Consider the following 25,757-nt stretch of genomic DNA (forward strand, 5'->3'; position numbering starts at 1 on the left):
TTTGAAAATATTATTTGCTTCATGTGATGTTTTATTCATAAATTTCAATTCACATCTTTGTTTAGCCTCATAATGAAGACTTGATATAATCTAATCAATCTAATGAAGAATTCATTTTAAATTGCATGTGGCATATGATGTGGTTTATGATATCCAAGGAGGTAAAACATCACATCCTGTTTTATAAATACAGTGCTATGATTTTCAATATATTGTGTCTACATTACATTAACAGTCTGTGATAGTTTGTGGCCACTGCACCAAACAGAAGTTAAATTATAGGATTTTAAATTAATTTGAATGTTTGGCTCCAGGTTTGGTACAGTGTTTTTTTTTCATTTTAGCTCCTGAATGACGAGAAAGATCTTTTATGAAACTGCAGTCCCATAGTCTAAACCTGACATATCAACTTTACCACACGGCGCAGCTGATTGGTTCCTTCTATATCGGCAGCCAATGAGCTTGCTGCTCAACGTTTAAATATTGGCCAGTGATTGTTGTAACAACGCTTCAGAAACCCTCCTCCTTCCCTAGCTCCACCTGTATAGATCTGCTACAAGGCGATTATGTGCGCTATACCGGTTTTGTTATATATATATATAATAAACTGTATCTGCAGCAGCAGCATTCCTTGCACGTTGTGGATGTATTAGCAGTAGCAAGTCGCTGTACTTGCTCCGCCGCCGCAGCATCAGTAGCTGCACCAACTGCTTAGAAGATCTATTCCGCCAAGACAAAATACATTTATGTGTCATGTAAACTACCATGCTAAACCCTCTGAGAGTTGTCATGACAGAACTGCATTTAGCTAATATTTTAGCGCCCAAACTCTCTAACACTTACAGGTGTCTAGACAACATCCACAGTCTTCTGTTTAGAGCACCAAATATCTTTCAAAATCCACTTGAATTGTCGTGTTTAGGGTTTATTAGTGTTTGAGTGAGAGGGTTAGCACGGTGCAGGTCATTTTCTGTAAATATTGTGACAACCAGTTACCCGGAGAAGTCTGTCGACATCGAAACTTGTTGGTTTCACAGACGACTCTCCTACTGCTTATATTTGCCTCCCTGAAGAATCAAGCTACAGGCCTGTAAACTTGCATCTAACTTTTCTCCTTCTGTCAGGTCCATGCAGTTTAGCAGAAGGCAAGCTGCACAGTTTTATCACCAGCTTCTCACTTCCCGTGCTGCGGCGCTGAGCAGTTGTCTTTGTTTGTCAGATTGTCAGGAGGCAATTAGAGTCGGCACACAAGATGGTCCGTTTCATTTATCTTGAATTCAGAGGAACAGCACTTGTCAGTCTATAAACTTTGCTTCCATCCAATCACAAAGTTTAAATCTGAATACAGTTGATGGAGAAGTAAATAGTTTCCAATGTGTAATAGTTTCCTTAAGGTCCAATGTGTAATTTTTTGAAGGATCTATTTTCAGAAATGCAATATAATATACCTTACTATGTCTTCAGAGGTGTATAAAGACCTTACATAATGAAGCGTTGTGTTTTTATTACCTTAGAATGAGTCCGGTGTAGACATGGAACTCGTCATGTTGTTTCTACAATAGCCCTAAAGGGACAAACTGCTCTACAGAGCACATTACATAAAAACGTCATCTTCTTCCATAAAGAAGCAAAAAACGCGACAATATCTTGGTTCGGTGTCAGCCACTGTAGTGCTTCATAGAAGTGAGCCATTAGTTGCAGTTCGCTACCTCACTGCTAGATGCACGTGCGTAGCAGCAGCGGGGGACGTGGGGAGGGCGTCCAACTCACATTTTTGACCAATCGCCAATATTTCCGTCCTTGTTCTCTGGTTTGTTACATAGATTTGAGTGAACTAACATTCATCCAATCACAAGCCCTCTGGCGCCTCTGTCATGAGATTCAAATCTTATTTCTGTCATTCATCGATTAGGAAGCAAAATTGTGTCTGGAGTAGAATTATCCTTTCCCAATAAAGCAGTTGTTTGTGCCGAATACTAATCTTATCATATGTTACCATATTTTTGTAATTCATTACCGCCATGTTCTTAAATTTAACTGATCTGTAGGAAAGGCAGGCTGTCACATCATAGACAGAGGGACAGTTGCTCAACCTCTCCAGAATATACACGGGAGAGATTTGTCTGAAAAAATAGCATTTACTATTGTAGGGCATTTTTTTTTAATTGGGAGTACAGTGCTGCCCAAAAGTTTACCATCCCCGTGCAGAATCTGGAAGAAAATTAAGTTCTTTCACTTAAGAAATGTAAACATAAAGTTCACACTAAAGAATAATAACAGAATTTCTTAAAATAGCCCAGGGCAAAAGTTTATAAGCCCAAAAGTTTCAGCTTTTTGCAGATTCTGCAAGGGGTGTGTAAACTTTTGAGCAGCACTGTACTTGCCACTATTTAATGAATTAAACATTAATACAATTTTTTTTAATTCATTTTATGTTCAATTGTTTAATAAAGTTGTTTTTTGTGCAAAGTCAGTGTGTTCCAATACTGTTCACGATTGGAAAACTAGAAAAGTGTATAACGATGGAAATGTCAAAGTCAGTGAATGTGTGATCCCTTCCCATTATGCTGTTTAAAATGTTTTATCTGCTGTTTTTTGGATGTTTGTGAGGAAGTTTTCAAAAGTTTTAAGCTTTAAACATAATTGTTGTCTTTACTGAAAGATCTTTTTATGTTAAAAATGTTAAAATGTTTCCCTAATTGCCACTAGGGTGCTCTAAAAACGCCAATTAAGTATTCTATTTAAAATTGATAACATGAACATGAATGCACTTATTTTGTACATTATGTGCATACTATGTTAGTATGGCTTTGAGGGTCACATCACCTGACAGCTGTTCCCCCCACTTTTAAAATGGCCGCTATGTGCCTGGCTGGATGCCACCTAATTTCATACACTGGACCTTTAAAAGCCACTGATGGCATCAAAATGGTATTACATGACATTTTTAAAGAAGTGTTTTGATGACATCAGCGACTTTTTTGTCTGTGATACCAAAAGGTCCCTGTTGATGGATAACCAACGTCCTGAATGGAAATAGTGCAAGGCCAAACAAACACTACAGACACACTGACACTTATCACAGCCCTCACATTTACAGATGGCAAAGAAACAGCAACAAATCAGCAAACAAACGATAGATGACATCACCGATGCACTCCTCTGTCTCATTAACATGCACCTCATTTAGTTGATTTGCACTGTGGTTTTTATACGCTGACATGAGCAAACTGTTATTTGAATGAGAGTTTTGACCTTGTTCTTTGTATTACTATAACACCTGCACATTTAATGAAATATAATTGCTTCACTTAGTTCACTCACGAGCTACGCTGTCTGCGTTCAGCTTGTTTTGGTTGGATCAGCACGCTTAGCCATGCATGTGTAAGCTTCATTTGGAGATAATTGACTGTAATTATTCACTGATAAGTTTATACAGCGCAAGGCAGCCCTGGAACTGCGGCCGTTCTGCTGTCAGGTTTCTGGCCTGAGAGCGGTGTAGTTTCGAAATAGTGAGGATGGGCAATATTTTCACGACGATGGACCATTTAAGAAAAGAGAATATAGTTCTGTCTGTGCTCTCATTGTCAATCTGGCTTCCATTACTTCGGAGGTCACACACTCAGTGTCTCAGGCGTGTATTTCTATAGAAGATAAATACATAAATCGCTATTATCAGCCTTTAAAGGAGGATTTTCAGCTTTCAGACTCTTTTGTTAGACTAAAAGCCTTATTGAGAAGCATAGAATGTTGATTTCATCGTAGCATCTCATTAACATTCCTTTAATGAGATTGTTATTTTATTTTAAACATTAATTACAGAATTCCTGTCCTAACCCTTGTAAATAGGCAATGCATATGTTGCTTTAAAATTCAAATGGACAGTTTCTATGGTAGAGCCCTGGAGAGCAGCTTTGGCATTAAAGTCTAATTAAATATATTTTTATGTCGTTTCTCCTTGAGGCGGTTATTTCGCCTTGTCTCCCTCAGTGACCGGACTAGAGCGAGAATGCTTCGTTTCTGTTAGCGACGCTACCATGCCGACGGCAAAGGGACCCAGCGGGCTCTCGCTATGTCCCCTTCATTACATCAGCAGCACAGCTCTGCCTCGTCTCAGCACCGTGATTAAAATGTTGCTGGCGATAAGAGGATATGAAGGTCAAGCTACAAAAAGTGTGATGCGGAAACTAAGACCTCCAGCTGAACTGAACAAGCGAGCGTGAGGGCCTCATCAGGATGCCAGGCGTGCCGGAAACCCCTCGCAGGTTGACAGCATTTCATTCGGTCGCTGGGCAGGCCTTGTTAGTAAAGCCGGTAGATATTTACGACAATGCATAGCTGTTATATAAGCACCTTATTGTCCACTGGAAATGTAGCGTGTCATTGTTAAACAAGCCATTTTTACGGTTTTTACTCCTGCGTGGTTTTAATATGTCTCCGAAGTCTATTACTCGCTGTTTATATGCAGTTTAATGACCCGCCGTAATATCAGTGACTAATTTGCATCATATGTCATTATTCTGCGGGAGCCTTTACGCGCGCAAGCTCGCTGACATTTCGTACAAGCAACAGATTCATGCTTGGCTGACAGGTGCCAGTTCGAAAGAGGATCTCCTTGAAATGGAGCAGAATCTTGAGATTTAACATGCCCTTCTGCTAAATTAAATATAAAAAAAACTCTCAAAGATAATGAGATGCAAATCAGGGTGTCTGGAGAATAATGCCCTCTCATTTATTCTGCCCATGTATACCTGCAGCGGCTGAGCAGTCATTTGTCACTTGGAAACGTGATTCGATGCATCACATTTATCAGCTCCTGCACGCATATCTCTTCGGACACAACACTTTAATGGTTTTAATAATGCTTCTCCACGCTCACGCAGAGCAGACCACACACATATGCGAGAGGGAGAGACAGCAGACATCAAGAGCCCGGTTATGCCCATAATCCGTGCGGAGTCTTAGCTTGGAATGCAGTAGATCAAAGACAGGCGGCTGATTTACAGCTCTTGATTTCCCGCAGTGTCACTTTAATCTGTCAGGATGATGGTGAGCAACTTTAAAGGAAAATCCTGACATGTTTTTTTACCTTGCAGTAAAGTCAGTATTTTTGTCATCAAAATGTTGCGATGTGAATTTCTGGTTATACCATTTTGTAGTGTGGGTAGAGTTTGCTTCGTGTATAAACCATGTCTCACAGATCACAGAAGTCACAGTGTGCTCTTTATACCTAGAGTTTGTATTTGGATTTTTCTTTTATTTGGAAATTGTATATTCAAACAAAAATGAATAATTCAAATTAGAGGAATTAAAATTCTTTAATAGTTTAAATAGCAATAAATTTGTTTTTCCATGTTTACAGATCAAGCATGGGAGGTACCAGGAAAACAATTTCAGTAATAATGGCTCATAGATTTATAGATTATTTACCTTACCTATATCTTATCTAAACCTAAAGTTGACATTACATTTAAAGTCTCATACATATTTATTAACATTCTTTCCACTTTTTTATTAGATTTTTTGAGGACATTTTCAACAATGTGGCCCCCCACAGGTATAAGCAAAACCTGTACAATTAAATATTTTCTTTTTGCTGTGTATAAAATGGAAACATACCATAGACAACTATTGTGTTAATACACATTGCAACCAATACAACCATAACAGAAAAAAAACAAAAAATTCAGTTATGTTGTTTTTGCATATTAGGGTAATTTCATCGGATTTAGGTCATTTATTTTGTACTCAAATTGTAGATATGCACATAAACACAATTTTAAGTCATACTCCTCTGTTCTGACTGGAAAAAACAGGTTCACGAAACAAAATTACAATTGCTTTCCGTCACAACAGCGCTATGCAACCAAATCCATCTTTTGACATTCTGCATACAGAATCAATTTTCAGAGAGTGAATTGGAAAAGCAAGCTTGCATCACATCTGTGTGGACGTGAGACAAATGCTCACATAACGGGTATAGTGGATGTATAAACCAATAAAAAGTAAATATTTAAAACGGGTACATTCATTTACAAGTGCTTTGGCATTTATTGGTGTTTATATAAAATATTCATCGATATGAAAAACAATAATGAAATAATCAAATCTTAACATTAGTAGAGAAAAGTCTCACTTGTGTTTGTATATTCTATTGCAAAACTTTTGCAACTGACTCATTTTAAGATTATATTAAAGCCACATTATATTTTTTGCACACTTATATAGTCATGTACAGTATTTCCTAAACCATTTTTCATAGATTATTCAGCTTTTCTTTGTCTCATTGAAAGTTTGACCCGTCTGTAATTATTTCTTCTCCAGTGGGACAATTATAAATAACCTATCTTTCGAGAGGGAGAAAAAATAGAATAAACAGAGAAAAATAATGATGTGTATTTTGCTGAATCCTTGACACTCTGTTCAAGGTTCTGAAGTCACTTTCGGGAAGCATTTCAGAAAAACCACCACATACAGATGCACGTTTACTTGAAATGCAAATGATTTACAAGGTCACTCTGGTCTCTAAGTGCTGGTTCCAATTTTTCCCCTCTCTCGGGTGTAATTGAACTCCGCAATTGAAAATCCACAAGGGCAGATGTTTTATTTCCTCCTTGTTTTTTCTTTCACGACAGGTGCAAGTGCAACCTTCACGCCAACAGCTGCATCTTTGACAAAGAGAAACTGACTTGCGAGTGCGAGCACAACACCACGGGGCCCGACTGCGGCCGCTGTAAGAGGAATTATCAGGCCAGAGCTTGGAGCGCTGGATCCTATCTTCCTATCCCCAAGGGCACAGCAAATATCTGTGAGTATAAACACACACACACAGGCTCCTATTCCACTTACTGGAAAGAACAATACAGGCTTTATGTGTGCGGATAACAAGGCACATGTCCTTATTTCTGACCGTAAACCATCTTTCTTGCTGCTGTCCTACCTATCACAATGTGCTCATGGTGTCTCTTCAAAAGCCATTACCCTACTTCTACTTAAAAACAAGGTCTTCTCAGGTACTCTGTCACCGAGCGTTCACCGTCACTTCTAAACTTTAAGAACACAGTCTTGGTTTTTACTTGATTCAGTTCTGTTGAATTCTTAAATATTTATTCTTTACTGGACAGGTTCAGCGACCCAAAAGGTGTGGCGGTACTATTATCATGATCTTAATATCCTGCATGAAGATCCAAAAATATAAGACCACTAGTGATATATGTAACAAAATAAATATTTTAATTTAGGGCTGTCAAATGTATATTTATATGCGTATGACAATACACAAATATACATGTATTTATCTAAGAATTATTTGTTATTTATACATAGTATAATCTGTATTTCAATATGAATTTATACATGTATTTGTTATATATTCATGTACTGTATACACAAATAGTTATAAACGACACACATATAGGCTATTATGTAAACACAATTTTTTTTATTGATTAATCATTATTATTTGATTTGACAGCCCTAGTTTATCTTCGTTGTCTTTGTTTAAATCCAGTCGTAGTCTATATACTATTTGATTTTGGTGGGGGGTGGTCGTCTTAAACGTTTGATACTGAATGATACAGAAATTATACTTAAATAATAATACTTTCTAAGATAATCACCATGGTTTGGTCATAACGACAGAATGAAAATACATGCCATAACCATGTGGGCCTAAAAATGGTACGGTAATGTTTGTTTTCTTCAGAAAGATGCAGGACCTTCCTTTAACAAAAGCAGCAGTCACATACTGTATGTCAAATGTTAAAACAGAAGGACAGTTAGCCTTTAGAAACCCAGCGCTGTCTGTACTATAATTCCAGCCTGGGGACTACACCACCACTGCAGTTTAATTCAAATGACAGGAGACAGATTCTTCCATCCAAGACGCAGAATGTGTATCCAGAAGTAAACTAACACTATTAGATGCTCACCGTATGCTTTTGGGATCAAAGCAGTGCTACGTATCACAGATATGACCTTAGCATGCATAGCACACAAACTGTGTATGTGCCAAACTATAGGAGTGTCATTTTTTCAGCTGTGTGCAGGATAGTGTGTGTGTGTGTGTGTGTGTGTGAGAGCGCATGCACGAGTGGAGCGACGTATGCCCCCCGGCAGCTGTTGTACCCCACAACGCCGATAGAGTGTTTTGAAGGAGTGAGATCGACAGGCCATTATTGAAAAAATCTGCTCAGATTTTGAGCCCAGTATAAAACAAAACCTCATCCTAAAGTCCATTATTATAGTCCTGCGTGAGGAGAGTGAGAAATCCATAATTTAATAATGCTATAAAAGGCAGACCCCTAGTTTATTCCCTGTGGATTAAAGATAATTGGATTAAGCTATAGCAATATTTCAGGCAAAAGAAAGCGTTTTTTCATTTTAAAACCGATTACAGATGATTGAACTGAAATATGCTTGACACGGCCACCATCTGGCATAGTAATTACAAACAATGATAAGCAGTAGGTACTGTAACTAACACAATGAAACACAACATAGATTTTGCCAATATAGTACTTTTAGATTTTCTTGTGGTCTTTATGGTCCTTCATCCCTGTGCAGCTACTTTTAATTGTTAAAAGCTACTGTATATACAGCCATGGGATAAAATGAAAGACCATTGCAAATGTTCATTAATGTAGCATTTCTAGATGTACTGGGGAGCGTTTCCCAAAAGCATTGTTCAACGATTTAAATGTTTACCAGAACCATCGTTCCAACGATCAATCGCAAGCAGCATCGCAAAGTTACGTGGTTGGAACAACAGGTCTAGAAGCATCGTTTCCTATTATTATGACAACTAGCCTTACATCCTTCAAGCTTTTGATCAAAGTAAGGAAGCTACACACATGGAGTGCATTCCATATGCATCACTCGAAATATATACAAATTTAATTGCACATCTTTAAATTTGTCAAGGAAATAGAAGCGCTGTTTGTAAAGATCTGCGTTCGCTAGGACCCTGGGGAATCCCTGAGCGGAATTACATAGTAGTACACTTAAAAATGAATTAAATATTGTGAAATATAACAACAGATATCACAAACAGGATAACAAAAGTACACCATAAATTAAATGTATTTTATTTTCAGCAAGAGTTTGCAATTAATTCGATCTGTACGTATTTATTAGTAGACGTCATTACTCCTTCAGCTGTCTGGCGTCATCAACTGGATTGCTGAACCAACTTGGATGAAACAATTGATCTCCGACAGAAATATTACGGTTTCGGGAAACAGTCGTGACTACAACGTTAATTTCTCCAATGATTAATCGTACTATGGTGGTTAACCAGCGAGTTATGTTGTTGTTCGGGAAACGAACCCCAGGTCATTCCAGTCTGTACAATCTCAACAAAAACAAACCTCAGGAGTGAAAAAGTCATCCAACAGCAATGTGAAAGACTGACTGAATGACAAGACACATGAAAAAGGTTGTTTTTTACTTTTTCCAAATACATGTAAAAATATAACTGTTGTATTGCTTAAAAGTGAACATGAACTTGTTTTCTTTGCAGTATTTGAGGTCTGAAAAAAGGTAATTTTGACATGTTTCTCCCGTTTTCATTTCCTGCCAAAAAAGGCAAATAGAAACAGTATTTAAACTTGAGCAACCTGTCCAACAAGGTAACAGGATGGAAGAGTGATGTCACCTGTTTTGTACAGACTCTGCTGAGGGTGGTGTGGTCACCCCTTGTGGGTTTCGACAAAAAAAAAAAAACTGAGTTTGAGAAGAAAGTGGGTATCGCTCTCCGGCTAAACGCAGTGGCTAGATTCTCGCTTCACATCGGAACGGCGAGTCTGAGAGCGATCAGTTGGAGAATTAGCCATGACAGACCATCTCTGCTGTCGGCTGGAGGAGAAGTGATGAGGGCGACCCCATTTTCTCCCTCCTGGAAGAGGGGGTTCGTGACTCAGACACAACGTTTTGCCCTGTGCTGATCTGAATCCAAAATACCTTCTTAAACTTGACTAATGTTTGTGTGTTTTATGGGTTGTCAGAATGATGTAGGGTTTCTCGATGTTGAGTCAAAACAAGGTCCGATTTCCCCCCCCGCCTGCTGTTTTTCAAAGACAGCGACTGTAGGGCGATCGCTGCGGCTCAGATTCTAAAAACAGAAGATCAGGAAGCCCTTAAAAATCTGACAGGGGGATTAGCAAGCAACGCTAATTGTTTTCCACCCACGCTCTCGGCCGAATAGTGCTCTGTGGTCCGAGACAGGGCTTCTTTACAGACTAATTCCTCTTGTCCTGGCAGGATTACAGTGCACAAATGAAACTTCAAATCAAACCGGTCCGGCTTTGTAAATTACTCTCGATCAAAGCACTTAAACAGAGATCTGTCCCGACACTGTTTCAGTACAGGTTTTATCGCTTCTCATTGACCTCAGTCCGTGAGGATAAAAGCCGAACATGATATATGCTTTTATGCCACTTATTGATTTTACAGCTTTTTAACATTTAATTATTCTGACACGAAATTCCACTCAGCAAACAACGCGGGAGCCACGAATATCATGCCTGGGTTTCATAAAACCTCATTTGCTTCCGTTCAGCCCAGCTAGGTAAGACAGCCCGACACATCTGGAGATGACAGTTGCAATGAGAGTAAATTATTATCAGCGGTGCCATAATGTACTGATGGCTGATTTTGTTTTTTTAATTAGTGTACATAAGCACGGTGCTGCCAGATGTCGGCGTGTTTCCCTGCCATTGTTCAGCGTCCTTGAATCAAACGGTTCGTTCCTGAGCTGAAACTACAACTGCTGTACGCTTCCTATCTCCACCCCCAACTTATATTCTCAGACACGCAAATTTAAAAGATTAAAGAACATCATGGTGGGAAAAAATGACAATTCTCCGACGCTGCTCCGCCTTGTCCTCCTCCTTGTGCTCCGGAGAAGATGTTTACCTTTCTTGTTTTGTAACATGAACGTTCTTCAAGTGTGATTAAGAATGTCCTCAATCCCTGTTTTGGTACCGTACGGATGTTCTCATTAGTGCTATCTGAAGGGCCAGGTGGTCATATTGTCTTCTCCCAGAAGAGGAGTTATTTGTATCGTTTGTGTTATCTAATTATTCATTTCAACATCTCCACCCTGAATGCACGCATTCAACAACCCCCACTTTCCATTTCCATATCAACTCGCGTATAGTGTCATTTCTAGAACCATATTATTATCTTTCTTTCTCTCTCTCTCTCTCTTATTCATTCTCTTTCTCTCTCTCTCTTTCTTTGTTTTGTGTTATGTTCTCCTTATTCCCCCTTGAGACCTGGTTTGTTTACTCTGCCTTTTTCACATCTCTTTCAGTGCCGCCGCAACGGTAATCTCTCTTTCAAATATTTGTTTCTTCCATCTCAAGATTTTCCATCCTGCGTCGGATTCCTGGAATCTCAAATGTGACTGTGACTCACCGCAGACGCTTTTAATACTCACCATCTTCCATACAAATCTATTCACTCTGCCCTGCAAGACGTTCAGACGGACGGACCGTTACTGTAACAGATGTTGGGCTTAAAGATCCACCGAATCACTTCGGTTTGGTCCAGTGTTCGGGTTGTCGCTTTTCCTTCCGTGTTGAGCCCCACGCGGTTGCTTGTGCTTGTCACGGCTCACGTCCTGGGTAGAAAACGGATGATGGATAGCCAGGAGATGTAAATGCCCAGTGAAAGTAATTACCAACTTTGCCTAGGGTAGAAATTTCGTAGATAAGCTTTACCGGAATGTCCAGGTGGACGGAAAAAGCAAACAGATGAGACTCTGTGAAGGTCAGAATGTTATTCTACCAGAACAACAATAATGAGGCCACCAGCAATTCTAATTAGCTCCGTTTTTAAAGAAGGTGATATGAAAACAAGAAGTCACAGACATTTTTGCAGAAGGTATTGTTTCATTGGCTTTGGAAGTGGGCGGTTCAGGAACAGATTGGCTTTTAAACATGGAAAAAGGGAAGCCGTCACAATTTTCATGCCGTCCGGTGGGAATCCTTCAAGCTGGATGACTTGGCAGGCGAGTGAATGTGTTATGTAGGGCAGGACAGATCTGGTATCTTGCCCAGGTTGGGTTAATTACGTCCCGTCAACCTCTGGGAGGAAGCCTGAAAAATTAACTGTCACTATAACATGTGTTTAGGTGTGTGTGGGTGGATTCCTGCCCCCCCCTGGAGGCGTATTATTTTTTATCATTCTGTGCAGCGTCATACAACACAGTAGGCGTATTTTGACAACATAATTGCTTGTTTGGGAGAAAGTGAATCTTATGTATAGAATAGTGCTGTCAAATCCATTAATCGTTATTAATCGATTCCTAAATAAAGTGTTTTCCATGTATATTTATATGTACGGTATTTACATATATAAATGCACACACATTAATGTGTGTGTATGTGACAAATATTTACATTAATATACATTTTGTATATTTTTTACATAATTGTATATTTTATAGAAAATGTATATTTAAATATAATTTACATTACGTATAAATATAAATATATATTACTTATATACATGTATATAGCCTATATTTTTTTACTTAAAAAAAAACATGAAAACTGTGATATTCAATGTTATTAAATAAAATCAAATAATTTTTGAACTGCCTAAATACATGTAGAAATATTACTCTTGCATTAAAAATTAACTTGTTATCTTTGCTGTATTTGAGGTCTCAAAAATACAGAGTATATTGTCTTATTTTGAACTGTATCTACAGTTTTCGTTTTCTGCAAAAAAATTAAAATAGAAACAATATTTGTGATAGAAGTTTGGGAGAATTTCAACATTTATAAAAAAGTATTATAAATGTAAATATTAATAACATAACATTATATTATTAACATTTTCTTTTCAAAGTGTTTGCTGTCACACCATAGGACACACGTACGGCTTATTTTTAAAATACCCATATATACAAATAAAAAAAATACACCACACACACATATATTATATAAACACAAACATTTATTTTGAAATCTATTAACTGCGATTAATGCTTTTGACCGCTAGTAAAGAAATATTTTATATGTATCACCGATGTACAAAGAAATGGTACATTTAACAGGATAAATTGCGTATGATATATGCAAAGTCCACCCTCATAATCCACTTTTCCTGTGTAGGATCTCAAGAGCTGAAGCATATCCCAGTATTTTAGGGCACAGGCAGTGTAAACCCTGGACAGATAGCAAGTGGACGTAAAGTGTAAAAATATATGTACTGTATATCATACAATATTTATTTAGCAGCAAATCTATCATATTTTGTGTGCACACAACTGTGTGTGTACATGCGTGTGTAGGTGTGTGTGTGTGTGTGTTTGTGCGTGCGTGTGTGTATGTGCGCATACTCATGTCTGCGATCAGTTGATCTCTGAGACTAAGTGACCCCAGAGTGTAGAAGTTCAGATGTTAAAAATCAATAGCGTTTGCAATAAACATAAGCAGCCTAATGCCTTTCTGCATCAGGCTTCGCAATTCGATTCACATAATGGAGAGTTTCAGCAGGTGAAGAGGCTTGGAAAACGCTGTGATTGAAAGTTAATCTAATGACTTGACACATGATATTTTGCGTCCGTCTCAAGGCGGACGACTGTCCAGGAGATATGAATAAATAAATAAATTAAAGCCCAGGTCGTATCGCACTTACATGAATCGCAAGGATGAATACAAACACGGATACTAAAAGCCTGCATATATTCAGAGCTAAGTGGCGAGTATGCTATAGGGGTGCTGTATAACACTGAAGATGCTGTTTGGAGATACTGTATGTTGTTGTAAATCTAATGCATGAAAGTTTGAAAAACTTGTTTATTAAGGACTCTTTTGGTATTAATACATTAGAAAATGAAAGCAGGACATGATTTTCAATTTTGTTTACATTGTGTTCTCTGTGTGCACACATGTTTCTCAGAGGAGCCTGCGGTCTTTATTTATCCACTCATTTCTCAGCCCTCGTTCCAATAGGTCATAAATTTGGCTCTTAACTGTCCATGTGAAGCAGAGATCAGGGGGAGAGATTAGACGCTGCACACTGGATCGATGGCACATGGCAGGGCCGTGGGTTCACATCCCTTTCCGCCACCAGAGCATTATGTCCAAGAGCTCTCCTGCGTTCCCGAGGAAATCCACCATTCGCTGCTCTCAAAACGCACAAGTACATTGACCGATTGATCCGTCACGGCCAAACACCACCTGGGAATGCTGGTTGAACACCAGAACATATTTTGCGTTAATTAAAACTGTAAAATAACTTTAAAAAAAAAAAGAATTTTGCATGAAATAATGTGTTGCTTTTATAAGGATCATACCCTCTTGAAAAAGTGTCCTTAATGGGTTCTTCACAGTGATGCCATAGAATAATTATTTTTGGTTCCACAAAGAAACATTCAATCAAAAGTTCTTTAAAGAACCGTCTTATAATCTGAAGAACCTTTTTTCATGTGAAACAGAAAGGTTCTTGGGATGTTAATGGTTCTTTATGGAACCATTTTTTGGTTATCTGATTGCTTAATATCATTTTAATATTCTAAAAAGTAATTGTTATCATTTTAAAAACATAAAAATGACAGTTCAGACGTCAATTGATAAATCTCTTCTCTCATTTCTCTTTCAGGTCTGCCAAATAGCGTCGGGCCAGTTAGTAAGTAAAGAATTCATAGCTCTAAATCAACATGAAACACATGCACAGCTTTGCTTCTCACTTCTCCACAGGTCCCCTCCTGGTCAAACTTTTATTTCTGATTTTCAACTGCTCCATCAAATACAAAACTGTGCGACTGTACATGTGCTAATTATAAAAGAGTCGATTTCTAGACAATGGCAATATTGCTTCCAGCCATATAAAAGGTTGTGGAAGAATTAATTCTGAAATGCTGGAGCTGATTTCAAAGGCCAGTGTTTTGCATGCATATAAAATACCGTTGTTTTCTCTTTAATATATTCGAAATAAATAGCACAGGGCCTTATTGAAGTTCAGGACCCCTCCAGAAGTAGAAAGAGGAAAAGATCATTTTAATATGAGAATTGCGGGCGTGTGTTATTATCTGGTCCTGCCAGAGGGCTTGTGAGCTGGCAGACAGATAAAGTTACAGGATCAGGAAGGCTGAATAGGAAAACCGGAGCCAAAGAGATATTGAACAAGTCAGAATGCATGTAGAGCTCATAATATTTCTCCACATGCCTTACTTCTCCTGGGTCCAGGACGAATATACACGCTGTAATTTATATCATAGACACATCTTTATATCATTGCACATCTGAATTATTAATTAATGGAGTCTGATTTACACATTGTGTTGCCATTGACCATCTGTTGAGCTCTGATGACAAATCAAAATTGGTTACAAAACTCAAAATGTAACATAATACTAATGCAGCAGATTTAATCAGAAATGAAGGCCATACCAAGTGGACCCCTCCGCCCCTTCCCACCCTTCAAGAAGAGTTGTGTGTTTGGCTGTAATGCATGGCGTATGACACACATTATTGCATGAGCTCAAACAACCCTCCCACATGCTGCTGTACCATGAACATCCATTTATTGTCCTTCATGGTGAATTTCCATCTAGAATGACACAAAGAGAGGACACTCGCAACGCAGTCAGGGTCTTGAAAATCTTGTTTGCTTTTTTAACACCAGAAAAGGGATGAATCCATAAAAACTGTCCATCACTGTTACACCTTTACAAACCTATAGAGAGAGAGAGCTTTTAAAAAAAGAGTTGTCCTTGAGGATAGTGATGTTACGCCCCGTTTGGAAGGAAAACACTGCCCTTTCCTCAGCTTTGCTTAAGGATAATTGATTTCTTTATTAACTTTTCTCAATTTTATTTCAATTTTATTAAGCGAGCCAGAATTGCCTAATGCAGGCAAAATGTATATTTTAGGAGGAGATTTTGACTCCTCGGAATTGCATTTCATTGATGGCGTGGTATTGATTAAAATCTGTCACTTCTCATTGATGCAATTTTTATCAGAAAACATTTTATGTTAATTATAATGCTCTGACGGGAAGCCTGACGCTGGCCCTCGGAAGTGTTAGTGTCATGAAATATAACAAGATGGGACGGCTGGATTTGTCTATCATTTTGAGGACAGATTTCATCAAAAATTGTTGCCAATTGCTGTGTGCCCACTCTCAGTGTCTCACAGAATACAAAAACAACAAGACAACTTTCTCGAAAAACATGGATTTTGTAAAAAAAAGAAAGTGTATCTCTGATTATTAGATTAGTTTGATAAAACTACGTTTTGGAATATTTGTTGACAAATTATATTTGACGTTTACTCACTGTTTAAAAATTTGTTAACAAATCTATACCAACAATAATAATGCTATTTTATTTTTTATTAGATAAATCAGTATTTTTTATTAAAAATGCTAATCTAACGAAAGAGAAACACTTTTCACTTTATGATGTTGACACATCCTCATCTTATTAATCTAACAATTTCATTCCTTTATTTTCCATCTTTAATTTCGTAAAATATTACTGGAGCTTGAACTGAAAACTCAGTTGTGTTTACGGAATTCCGCAAATCACATGGAAAAGTCATTTCTCCCAATGTGATTGGACATAGAGGTCATTTCATAAAGGGTCTTCAGGATGGGTTTCCTTCAGTCAGTATTCTGCGTGTGCATGCATTCTGAATCCCCAAACCACCATTCTATGTCTCCGTGAACCAAAAACAATTGTGTGGACGTGTCCTCACTGAAATTCCTGCACCCTTCGTCTTCGTTTCACGTGCCCACACACTAAGGTCAACCACGAAGCAGCACATACAGTATGTTTGAGTCAGAGCGTTTGGCTCGGTCCTCTCAATTTAGTGCTGCCTCTGAGATTGAGACTCCATTCCCAGCCGTAATATTTCCACCCTCAAAGGAAATAATGCTTTGTATGTCATTCAAAATGATCGTTAAAACATCACAAATTGTTTATAACAATTATAAATGAAAACAAAGGCTAGTGTCACCTTCCAAAAGACTGACACGACTTCTTTTCATATCTCCCATTTTATTAAGAGTAACCCACAACACACAGCTCAATTACATACAATCTCTGGAGAAGATCTGTGATTGGTCTGTAGGTTGCTTGTTCTCAGCTCACCTTTATGAATGACCCATCTGGAAATATGATGTGTAGCTGTTTATGTGTACATGAGTCCGAGCCGCACCCGTCTTAGTGCATCTGAAAGCCCGTGCATTCAATTAACTCTTGATTTCTCCTGCTTGCATGCAGTTCGGCAGAACATATCGTCCCTAGGTGTCGCTAACCGAAATCAAGGTAGGGTCCATTTTCAACTTGGATACAATTTCTTAATCTGACTCTCAAAATAATTCTATAGGCTGCTGTAGGAGTGAAGATCCAGCTAAAGGAAGATTTTTTCCTTAATTAAGTTGTTTTGCATTCCTTAAAAAACATGTTCAGGCCGTAGAAGAGACATGCACATCTGCACACATACAAATGATAAGTATAGATAGGCTGATACGGGTCCTGGGTTGGTCTTTGTTGCCATTGGGCTTTTTTTTTGACTGCAGCATGAGCGGATCATTTAGGGATTGTTCTGAGCTTCGCATTCTGCTGTTGTGTTGGAAAGTATGTAGAGTCGTAAGCCTTTACAAGCTCTCACACAAGAAACCTGCGAAGCTCAACTGCTCTAATGCCAGCCGAGCAGTTTCTGCCAGCAACTCAGACTATTCATTTTACACGGCCGTCAAAACTTCCAAGCAACAACACCTGCAGGGAATAGAACATACACAATGTGTTTTGTGCGTCGATTATGATGAAAAGGCGTTATTATTCATGACACCGAAATAGGATAACTAACTGCATTCAGTCTCTATTTATGAAAAGAAAGACTAAAGTTTATATTATTATTTGGGATTTCTGTTTTTATTTTATTTTTTCTGTTTTTATCTTTATTTTGTCTAGTAGCTCCTCAAGTTGCTTTGTCAACCGTTCCTACTGTACAAGTTGCAAACAGTAAGAGAGGTAGGAGGGCTATGATTCTTATATATATATATATATAATAACTTTATATTAATGTGTTTCGTCAAATTCATCCCCCACCATTCGCCCTTTAAAGGAACAAGTCTCCCAGGAATAAAAATCTGTCATCATTAACTCACCCTTGAGTTGTTCCTAATCTGTTTACATTTTTTTGTTCTGATGAACACAGAGGAAGATATTTGGAAGAATGCCTGTAACCAACCAGTTCTTGGCCACCATTGATTACCATAGTAGGAACAATTGCGTAATAAATGTATTTGTTCTGTTGAACACAAAATAAGATATTTTGAAGAATGTAGGAAAGCAATCTTGACTACCGTTTTGATTTTTTTATACTATGATAGTCAATGCTGTCCAAGAACTCTGTGTTCCCTGGAATGAAGACATTTTGATAGACTCGAGGGTAAATAAATGATGGCAGGATTTTCCATTTTTGATTGAACTTTCCCTTTTAAAACTGAGTACTGTAACTCGTCGTAAAATTTAATATCAATTCCTTCCCTTTTTGCTTAGTGTGTTTTTCTCTCTGTTGTTTTCGAGCTATCCTTGTTGAATGTTTCTAAGCTCGGTCGCATTTACTGACATGCCTGAATGCATTGGGAAAACAAGTCTTTGAAATCACAGAGACAAAGATTTAACTTGATGAATCAGAGGGGAAGCATCATGTTGGATTAATGCGTCGTATACAGTCGATGTTGCAGGTCCACGTTCAGATGAGAACACAGAATCTGAAATGATTCCACAGGCGAGAACTTCAGTCTGGTTTTTTGTTAAACCATTTTCCAGACAGAATGATTGACACATCCAGGCAGCTTTAGAGATCGTTTTACAGGAGATATGTCGATCTGGCTCCTCGACTCACGGGACAGAGGAAAGGGATGTTGAGGAGGCCTGACCTCAATCCAGATCTTGATAACCAATCCTTCCATTTCTCCCGATAGTCCACGCATCAACTCAGGGGTAAAGACTTGGGACTTTATAAGTGCAACTGTCTGTCCGTGACGAGCGGTAGAAGATTTGGTAGAGGGCATTGGACCGCTGGTTGACCAGGTGTTCCTGGTATGCAGGGCATCTGCTTATGTTTGCATCCAAGCATTGAAATTTAACTTCACTTTGAAACTAGGGCAAACTCCTGCGGGTCCTGGATAAACGTTGTTTTTTGAGGCTATGGGGAAATAGATAGGAAGTTATTTCTGATTTGGTTGTGCTATTTCTCATTTTGGAGATGACAGAATCAATACTGGAAAAAAATGCTTTGTCTTTCATTTTTACGGCAGAAGTTCTGTGGAGAGGATACAGTTTGTGTACCCATTTCCGACCTGAGTGCTTTTGTTATTTCGGGGGTGTAGAAAATAGAAGCCATTGTTTTATTCCTGTGTTTCAAAGTTCCAGCTCCTTCACTGCACTTTTCCATCATCTATGAGACAACTCTCTCTGAGCAATAGAATATAAATACTGCGGATGTAAATTTCAAACAGCGTGTGCGTCTGCATTCTGCCGAGGTTGAAAATTACATCTGCTTGTGTTTTTATTTGTACCCCGTCGTTTCCATGTAACATTTTGGTGTTATTTTCTCCATCGCTGTGGTGTGCTCGAGGCAAACATTTCTTATAACAACACCGCTTCTCCATTCATCTTAACGTGATCTAACACCGCTGGCTGAATCCATAGCAGTGCCTGCCATTCTTCTGCTGTTTCAGGCCATCCAAACCTGGCATGCGATGGCACCAACACGACTCGTACACACTTACCATCTCTCTCCCCTTTTTGCAAGACTGTGAATGCTTCAGTCACTCCAATCGCTGCAGTTTCATCGAGGTGCTGAAAACCGTCATTTGCGTGGGCTGTAAGCACAACACTAGGGGGCAGCACTGCCAGCTGTGCAAGCTTGGATACTACCGCAATGCCTCGGCCAAGCTGGACGATGTGAATGTTTGCATAGGTCAGTCCTCTAGACCTCCCATCCACAAACATGGCTTATCGCACATCACATACTCCCCGAATCTGCCATCTGGCCTTCCCTTCTATCGCTCTGTCATCTTCCATCCATTCACCCACTTTTCTATGTTTTTCCATCCCACTGCCGTCACCCGAATCTCATCACGCATGCGTCTGTGCACCACATTGATTCCATGAAATTTGTGCGTAGATCCACAAGCACAAAATCATCAAGTGTTAAAAATCAAAATGCAAATTGTAATATCTTAGTTGTTTCTCTTAGACAGCAATAAGACGTTTAAGCATAGTATCTGGATCTTGGGGGTTTTATCCTGAAAATCAAGGTGTCTAGAGATTTCACCAATGTCACAAGCTGTGCTTTTCCAGGATGTAATTCTGCATTAAGTACAGATTTCAGAATTGATTCATATTATCAAGACTCAATTGTGCTCTTTCACATGAATATTATAGTTTTATATTATAACTGTGCATTCTCTCATTTGAGTCTGTTTTTGTTTTAAGATAAATAAATAAAAAAGTTTACTTAGTTTTTTGGAGCCTCCTGAGCTGTAAGAAGTATCTTTAGTGCTAAAACATATTCCTCTGTGAAATAATGTAAAGAAAGAATAATGTAAGAAAGAAAACAAAGACAAAAAGGAAACAATATTAAGGAGAAAGAGAACGTGAAAGAAAGAAAGAAAGAAAGAAAGACAGAAAGATAGAAAGAAAGAAAGAAAGAAAGAAAGAGAAAAGAAAGAAAGAAAGAAAATCAGAATAAGTGACAAAAAAAGCAGCTGGAGTGGAGGGAGAAAGACAAGACAAGACAAAGAAGAAAGAAGAAATGTAAGAAAGACAGAAAAGGAAAAAAAAGATAGAAGAAAGAACATAAAAGAAAGAAAGAAAGAAAGAAAGATAACAGAATAAGTAACAGAAAGTTGAGCAAAATGAATAGAAAGAGTGGATGGAAGAATGAAAGACAAGACAGACAAAAAGCTAGACATAAGTGTCATTGTGTGACAAAGGTGACGTCTACTATAGCACTTCTCTGTGGAGGTGTCTGAAGGACTAACACCCGCAGAAAAAAGGTGCTGCATGCTGCATATGTCACTCTGGGAGAAAGAGACATGCTAAGAGAGAAGCAGGTCACGGCTTTAGACCTACACACATCTTTAGGTGTTACATGTGACAGATTCTGACCTCCACCCAACAACATCAGTAGTCAGAAGAGACACACAGAACTGACAAATATGTGAGAGGTGACTCGTTGGAGAAGTTTACGGCATTTTAGCAAAGCATTAATAAAAAATGAGCTTTAATGCATTTGCTAAAAGTAGCCCACTTAAAGGCTCTGCATTTACACATATGATGTAAAAATAGTTTATCTTGGCTCTTGCTCTGGGCGGCTTAAAATATTAGTGTGTATTTAAAAAAAACAATAGTTGAATTGAAAATTGATTAATTGATGATTTTCATATTAATGGTTATGTTTTAGATTGCTATCAATATCCTGACACACATTTTCCACTAGGGATGTAACGATTCACTGTGAGCCGGTTAAAAATCGATTATAATATCTGACGAGTTGAGATGTTTAACGAATGGCGTTACATGTTTTGAACAGCAGGGTCCGCTGTGTTTACTACAAACTTGGAAAACGAGAATATCTGATACTTTTTTTAAATAAATAAAAATCCTAATTTGGAAAAGCACAGACAAATTTGTTTATATTAATGAGACTTTTGTATTATTCATTTTTTGTTTGATTTTGAATTAGTTTTAAAATGGCAATTTAGTTTCGTTGTTTGACGCAAAACACATTTTTATTTTAGAAATAAATAAATGTGCATTATTTGAGAAAAATAAAGGGCACTTGTTCATTTCTTATTTGTCGAAAAAATTGTATCGTGAAATCGTTCTTGTGAATTGTATTGCATCGTGAGCTGAATGAATTGTTACATCCCTATGACCCACTGATCAAAACAGGTTTATCATAGAAAATGTTCAAGAAAGTTTTTAATATTAGATTTTTTTTCTACAAAGAAAAAATAAGTATGTTTTTTTGGAAAATTGTCGTATTTAATTTTAATTTTTAAATATTATATTATACATTTTATTTAATACATCTTATAAGCTTAGCGTCTTCAGAAATGACTAGTAATGTCTCCTGTAAACAATTCCATTGATGGAGGATGAACGTATCATATGAGCAACCCAGCACTGTTTAACATGTACAATGTAATGTTTCAGTAAAGGCGGTAAAACATCATCTATGCTTTCACATTATGGCCTTTCCAAGACGTTAAACATTCACAATATCCATGTAGTAAATACCATTGTCTCATTTCCACCCTCACTCACCTTCCCCAGCTGAAGCTTCTCATTTCGTTCCTTTGAAATGGTAGACGTGAGGTAAATATTCAGCGATGCCGGTTATAAATCTGTCTTTTGTAGAATAGCAATATGCATGAAGGAGGCAGCAGAGGCCCATTTAGTGGCACAAGCGCAGTATGTGTAGAAAACAAAGAAACATTATTCGTGAGGTTGAAGAGCGCAGACCCCGTCTCTCCACTATGTGTATGTGTGTGTCTTGTTTCTACAGACTGTAATTGTGATCCCTTTGGCTCAGAAAATGTTCGCTGTAATGGCACAGGATATTGTAAATGTAAGAAAGGAGCAAGAGGGGCTAAGTGCGATGAGTGTCTACCGGGATATTTGTGGGACAATGGCTGCAAATGTAAGTAGAACCTTCACCCAACATGCAGCTTTGGTCCCTCGCTATCTCTCTTTCTCACAAGCTCTCTCGCCCTCCCTTCCTCTCTCCCTGCTCTGTCTGTCTGCTGCTGTATTTTAGGCTACAAAAGAGCAGCTTGGTTTGCTCACAGCGCTCGGAAAAGAACTTGGACCGACTTCCATCAGAGGCTCAGTCGCCCCTGTTATGTAGTTTTGATTGAATTTGAAGAAATCAGCATCAATTGTTATTTATTAACACTGTTTTTGAATAGAAAGTAGACGTTTTCTACAGAACATAACGAAGCGATGCAAGTAAATCCCTGCAGAATTTCATGCATGCGTGTTTGCGCATGCGTGATCTGTGAGAACGTGGGAGCATGATCGCAGACAGCTGAACTAATATTTGGAGTGAGCAGAATGTGTGATGCCTGTGCTAACGCTATGCAGCGATGGCTGGTGCTTCTCCTTTGGCTCCGAGCATCGTGGTTTAAACGATCTGCAGGTCAAGCATTGATTTGTATTCACTGCTATGAGCTTCTTTGGGCTTCCAGAATCAAAGGTCAACATTTACCAAAGCCACAGACAACACAAAGGGGCGTTGAGCCAGAGTGAACAGGAAGGTGCATGTAATGTGAGATTGATAATTTGGTGCATCTATTTAGTCAGTTCTGAATGCAACGTTGTGAGGCAGATTTATGTCACGGGTTATTGCGAGAAGCAGAAAATTGCACCCTCGTATGTGTCTCAAGATTAAAGTCAACAATGTGGTTTGGTGCAAATGAGCAGATGCTCCCTTTATTGTTTGTTCCGGGAGACTTTACATGCACATCCATTATCCACCAGCATGATGATGCATTACCATGTGACTGATTTTCAGCCAATGGTATGCGAGATGGCAAAGCACACAATCATTTTAATTTAGTGCCGTCATCAACACAAAAGCATCATACCCTATACAAAAGATTTAAGCTCTTGTGATTTTGCAAAGTCTCGAAGGCCAAAATGTTGCGGCAAAATAAAAAAATCCAAGGTTTTTTTTTCAGATCTATTTGCTGTACGTATTTAAAGCTCAAATCTTTCTTCAAATAAGCCTTTGCTTTCCGCCGCACCGTGCAATCTTCTGTCGCTCTCGATAAATATTATCCCTCTTATCAAAAGCAAACCCATTAAATTCCTCGATTTATTCTCTTATTAGGGTTTATTTACATGCCGGTAAATTCTAAACGTGTTGGGTTGGAGGCTATCCATGCCTGTTTTTTTCCTTCTGCACAAGCTTTAAATGGGAACATTCAAGAGCTTTGAAAGGACCTTCTGTTGGTCTTTTAAAATAGGTGCTCATATTTATTCCATGAAAATTCTATCTGGACAAGGCCTGTAGAGAGTATAGCATAGGCTGTAGAGGTTAAACAGTGTGTTGCACATGAACAATGTTCTCAACCAATTGCACAGTGAGCAAATAGATCTATTGTCCATGTTTGTTGGCACTCATAAATGCCATAAATCACTGAAAGGCCTTTCCTAGTCTCCACGTATTCACCTGGTCACGAGGGACATCAAACCGGAAACTCAGAAAGAGTTGAATGCACCGTGTGAACCATAGAAAATCGTGAGAGATGCATTGCTTGCCAGACTGTGAAACTTGTCTTCAGACGAGATATAGAAACACTCCTGCCAAAGGCCACAGCTGTGGAAAAGGTGATCGATCAATTTGTTTTATTTTCCTTCAAAAGGGAGCCGTTTAGGGCACAATACACCAATTACTTGCTTTTCTTTGTAGTGTCCTTTTCATGGACAGTTTGGTAACACTGATGTGTCAACACCAAACATTCAGTACAGTCAGTATGTCTTGCGATCCAGTTTTAAAAGAATTACTTCATTTGTAGGAAGAAACATTTACCCAATGAAACAATACATTAAAGGCAACTAAAGGTGACTTGTAGTTATTTTTAGGGCTGTCAAATGATTATTAATAATGACATTCAGAATAAAAAATGCATTATCAAATAATTATTATGTAAAGACAAACTTTTATTCTGGATTTGATATTCGCGATTGATCATTTGACGGCCATGTTCTTTATTAGACAAATGTTAAATGTTGTCTCATTTTTAAGTCACTTTGGAAAAAAAATCATGGTTACTTTATTATTATTATTTGTTGGTAACATTGATAGAAGTAGTATTAATTTGATAATTTACGCTTGTATTTAAATATTAAATGATTTCTAATAGAAACAATTTAATGAGGTATATTATTGTAATAATAAAAAAAATTCATCTAGTTTATTATAAGATACATTTTTTCTCTTTTGCCATAAAAGTGAATTAGCAATAATAGTAGTAATAATAACAACAACAATTATTATTATTATCATCTTCATCATTATTATTATTATTTAATGATAATTAATACATTGTTGATGTTCTTATTGTTCTTATGTATATATTCATATTTATATTATGAAATATTAAAACCCATGGAATTCAATATTCTGTGCATTTCCACTCCATAAATGTTGTTTGTATCTGTGCTTATCCAACCATGCAGATACCTTAGAACTACACTTTATATCCAAGAACCTACAAATGTAAATGAGACTAACACTAATCGAACACATTCAGTCTTTTCTTGTGTTAATCACTGATAATCCAAACAGCTCGTTCATCTCACCGGTACAATGCCTGACTGCCGTGTTTTGTGGTACGTGTGTGGGTTTTCACCAGGTAGCAATTGATCTGCATCGTAAAATGACTAGGCAGTGATGAACAGGGGGAATTATGGACACAAACAGGGTCTCATTTTTCCCTGACTCAACCAGTTCCTATCCACACAGGAGATGGAGAGAGAGACTGGAGACCGTGTAGTTCTGCCAACTCCCTAATCAGCCTGTTATGACTAGAAGAGTTACCCCTTCTCGCTCTATCATCCAGTTTTTACTGTCAGCCCCGTCTGTCCAAAAATAGCTCGGTTACAGCCATTAAACAGACACTACAAGGCCTCATAGAACCATTCCTCTGCAGCTTATAGAGACAAAGAGACTAGAGAGGCATGGCTTGTTCATCAGTTCTTATTAGTC

General features: G+C 38.1%; 1 protein-coding gene across 5 annotated transcripts in view; it reads left to right on the plus strand.

Annotated features, from left to right (window-relative positions):
- ntng1a (netrin g1a) overlaps positions 1 to 25,757 on the plus strand; it is a 77,099-nt gene that overhangs the window by 49,080 nt on the left and 2,262 nt on the right. For 2 of the 5 annotated variants that reach the window (XM_056737743.1, XM_056737742.1), the window contains exons 4-7: positions 6,636 to 6,808; positions 14,617 to 14,643; positions 19,788 to 19,955; positions 22,551 to 22,685. In XM_056737743.1, the coding sequence (XP_056593721.1) occupies positions 6,636 to 6,808; positions 14,617 to 14,643; positions 19,788 to 19,955; positions 22,551 to 22,685 (503 nt within the window). Of the gene's footprint in view, positions 1 to 6,635; positions 6,809 to 14,616; positions 14,644 to 17,242; positions 17,288 to 19,787; positions 20,173 to 22,550; positions 22,686 to 25,757 lie in introns of those variants that run through there. The other 3 variants (XM_056737745.1, XM_056737744.1, XM_056737746.1) reach the window with 3 other exon arrangements.

This window comes from Triplophysa dalaica, chromosome 23 (assembly GCF_015846415.1).
Source record: "Triplophysa dalaica isolate WHDGS20190420 chromosome 23, ASM1584641v1, whole genome shotgun sequence".
Taxonomy (NCBI): domain Eukaryota; kingdom Metazoa; phylum Chordata; class Actinopteri; order Cypriniformes; family Nemacheilidae; genus Triplophysa; species Triplophysa dalaica.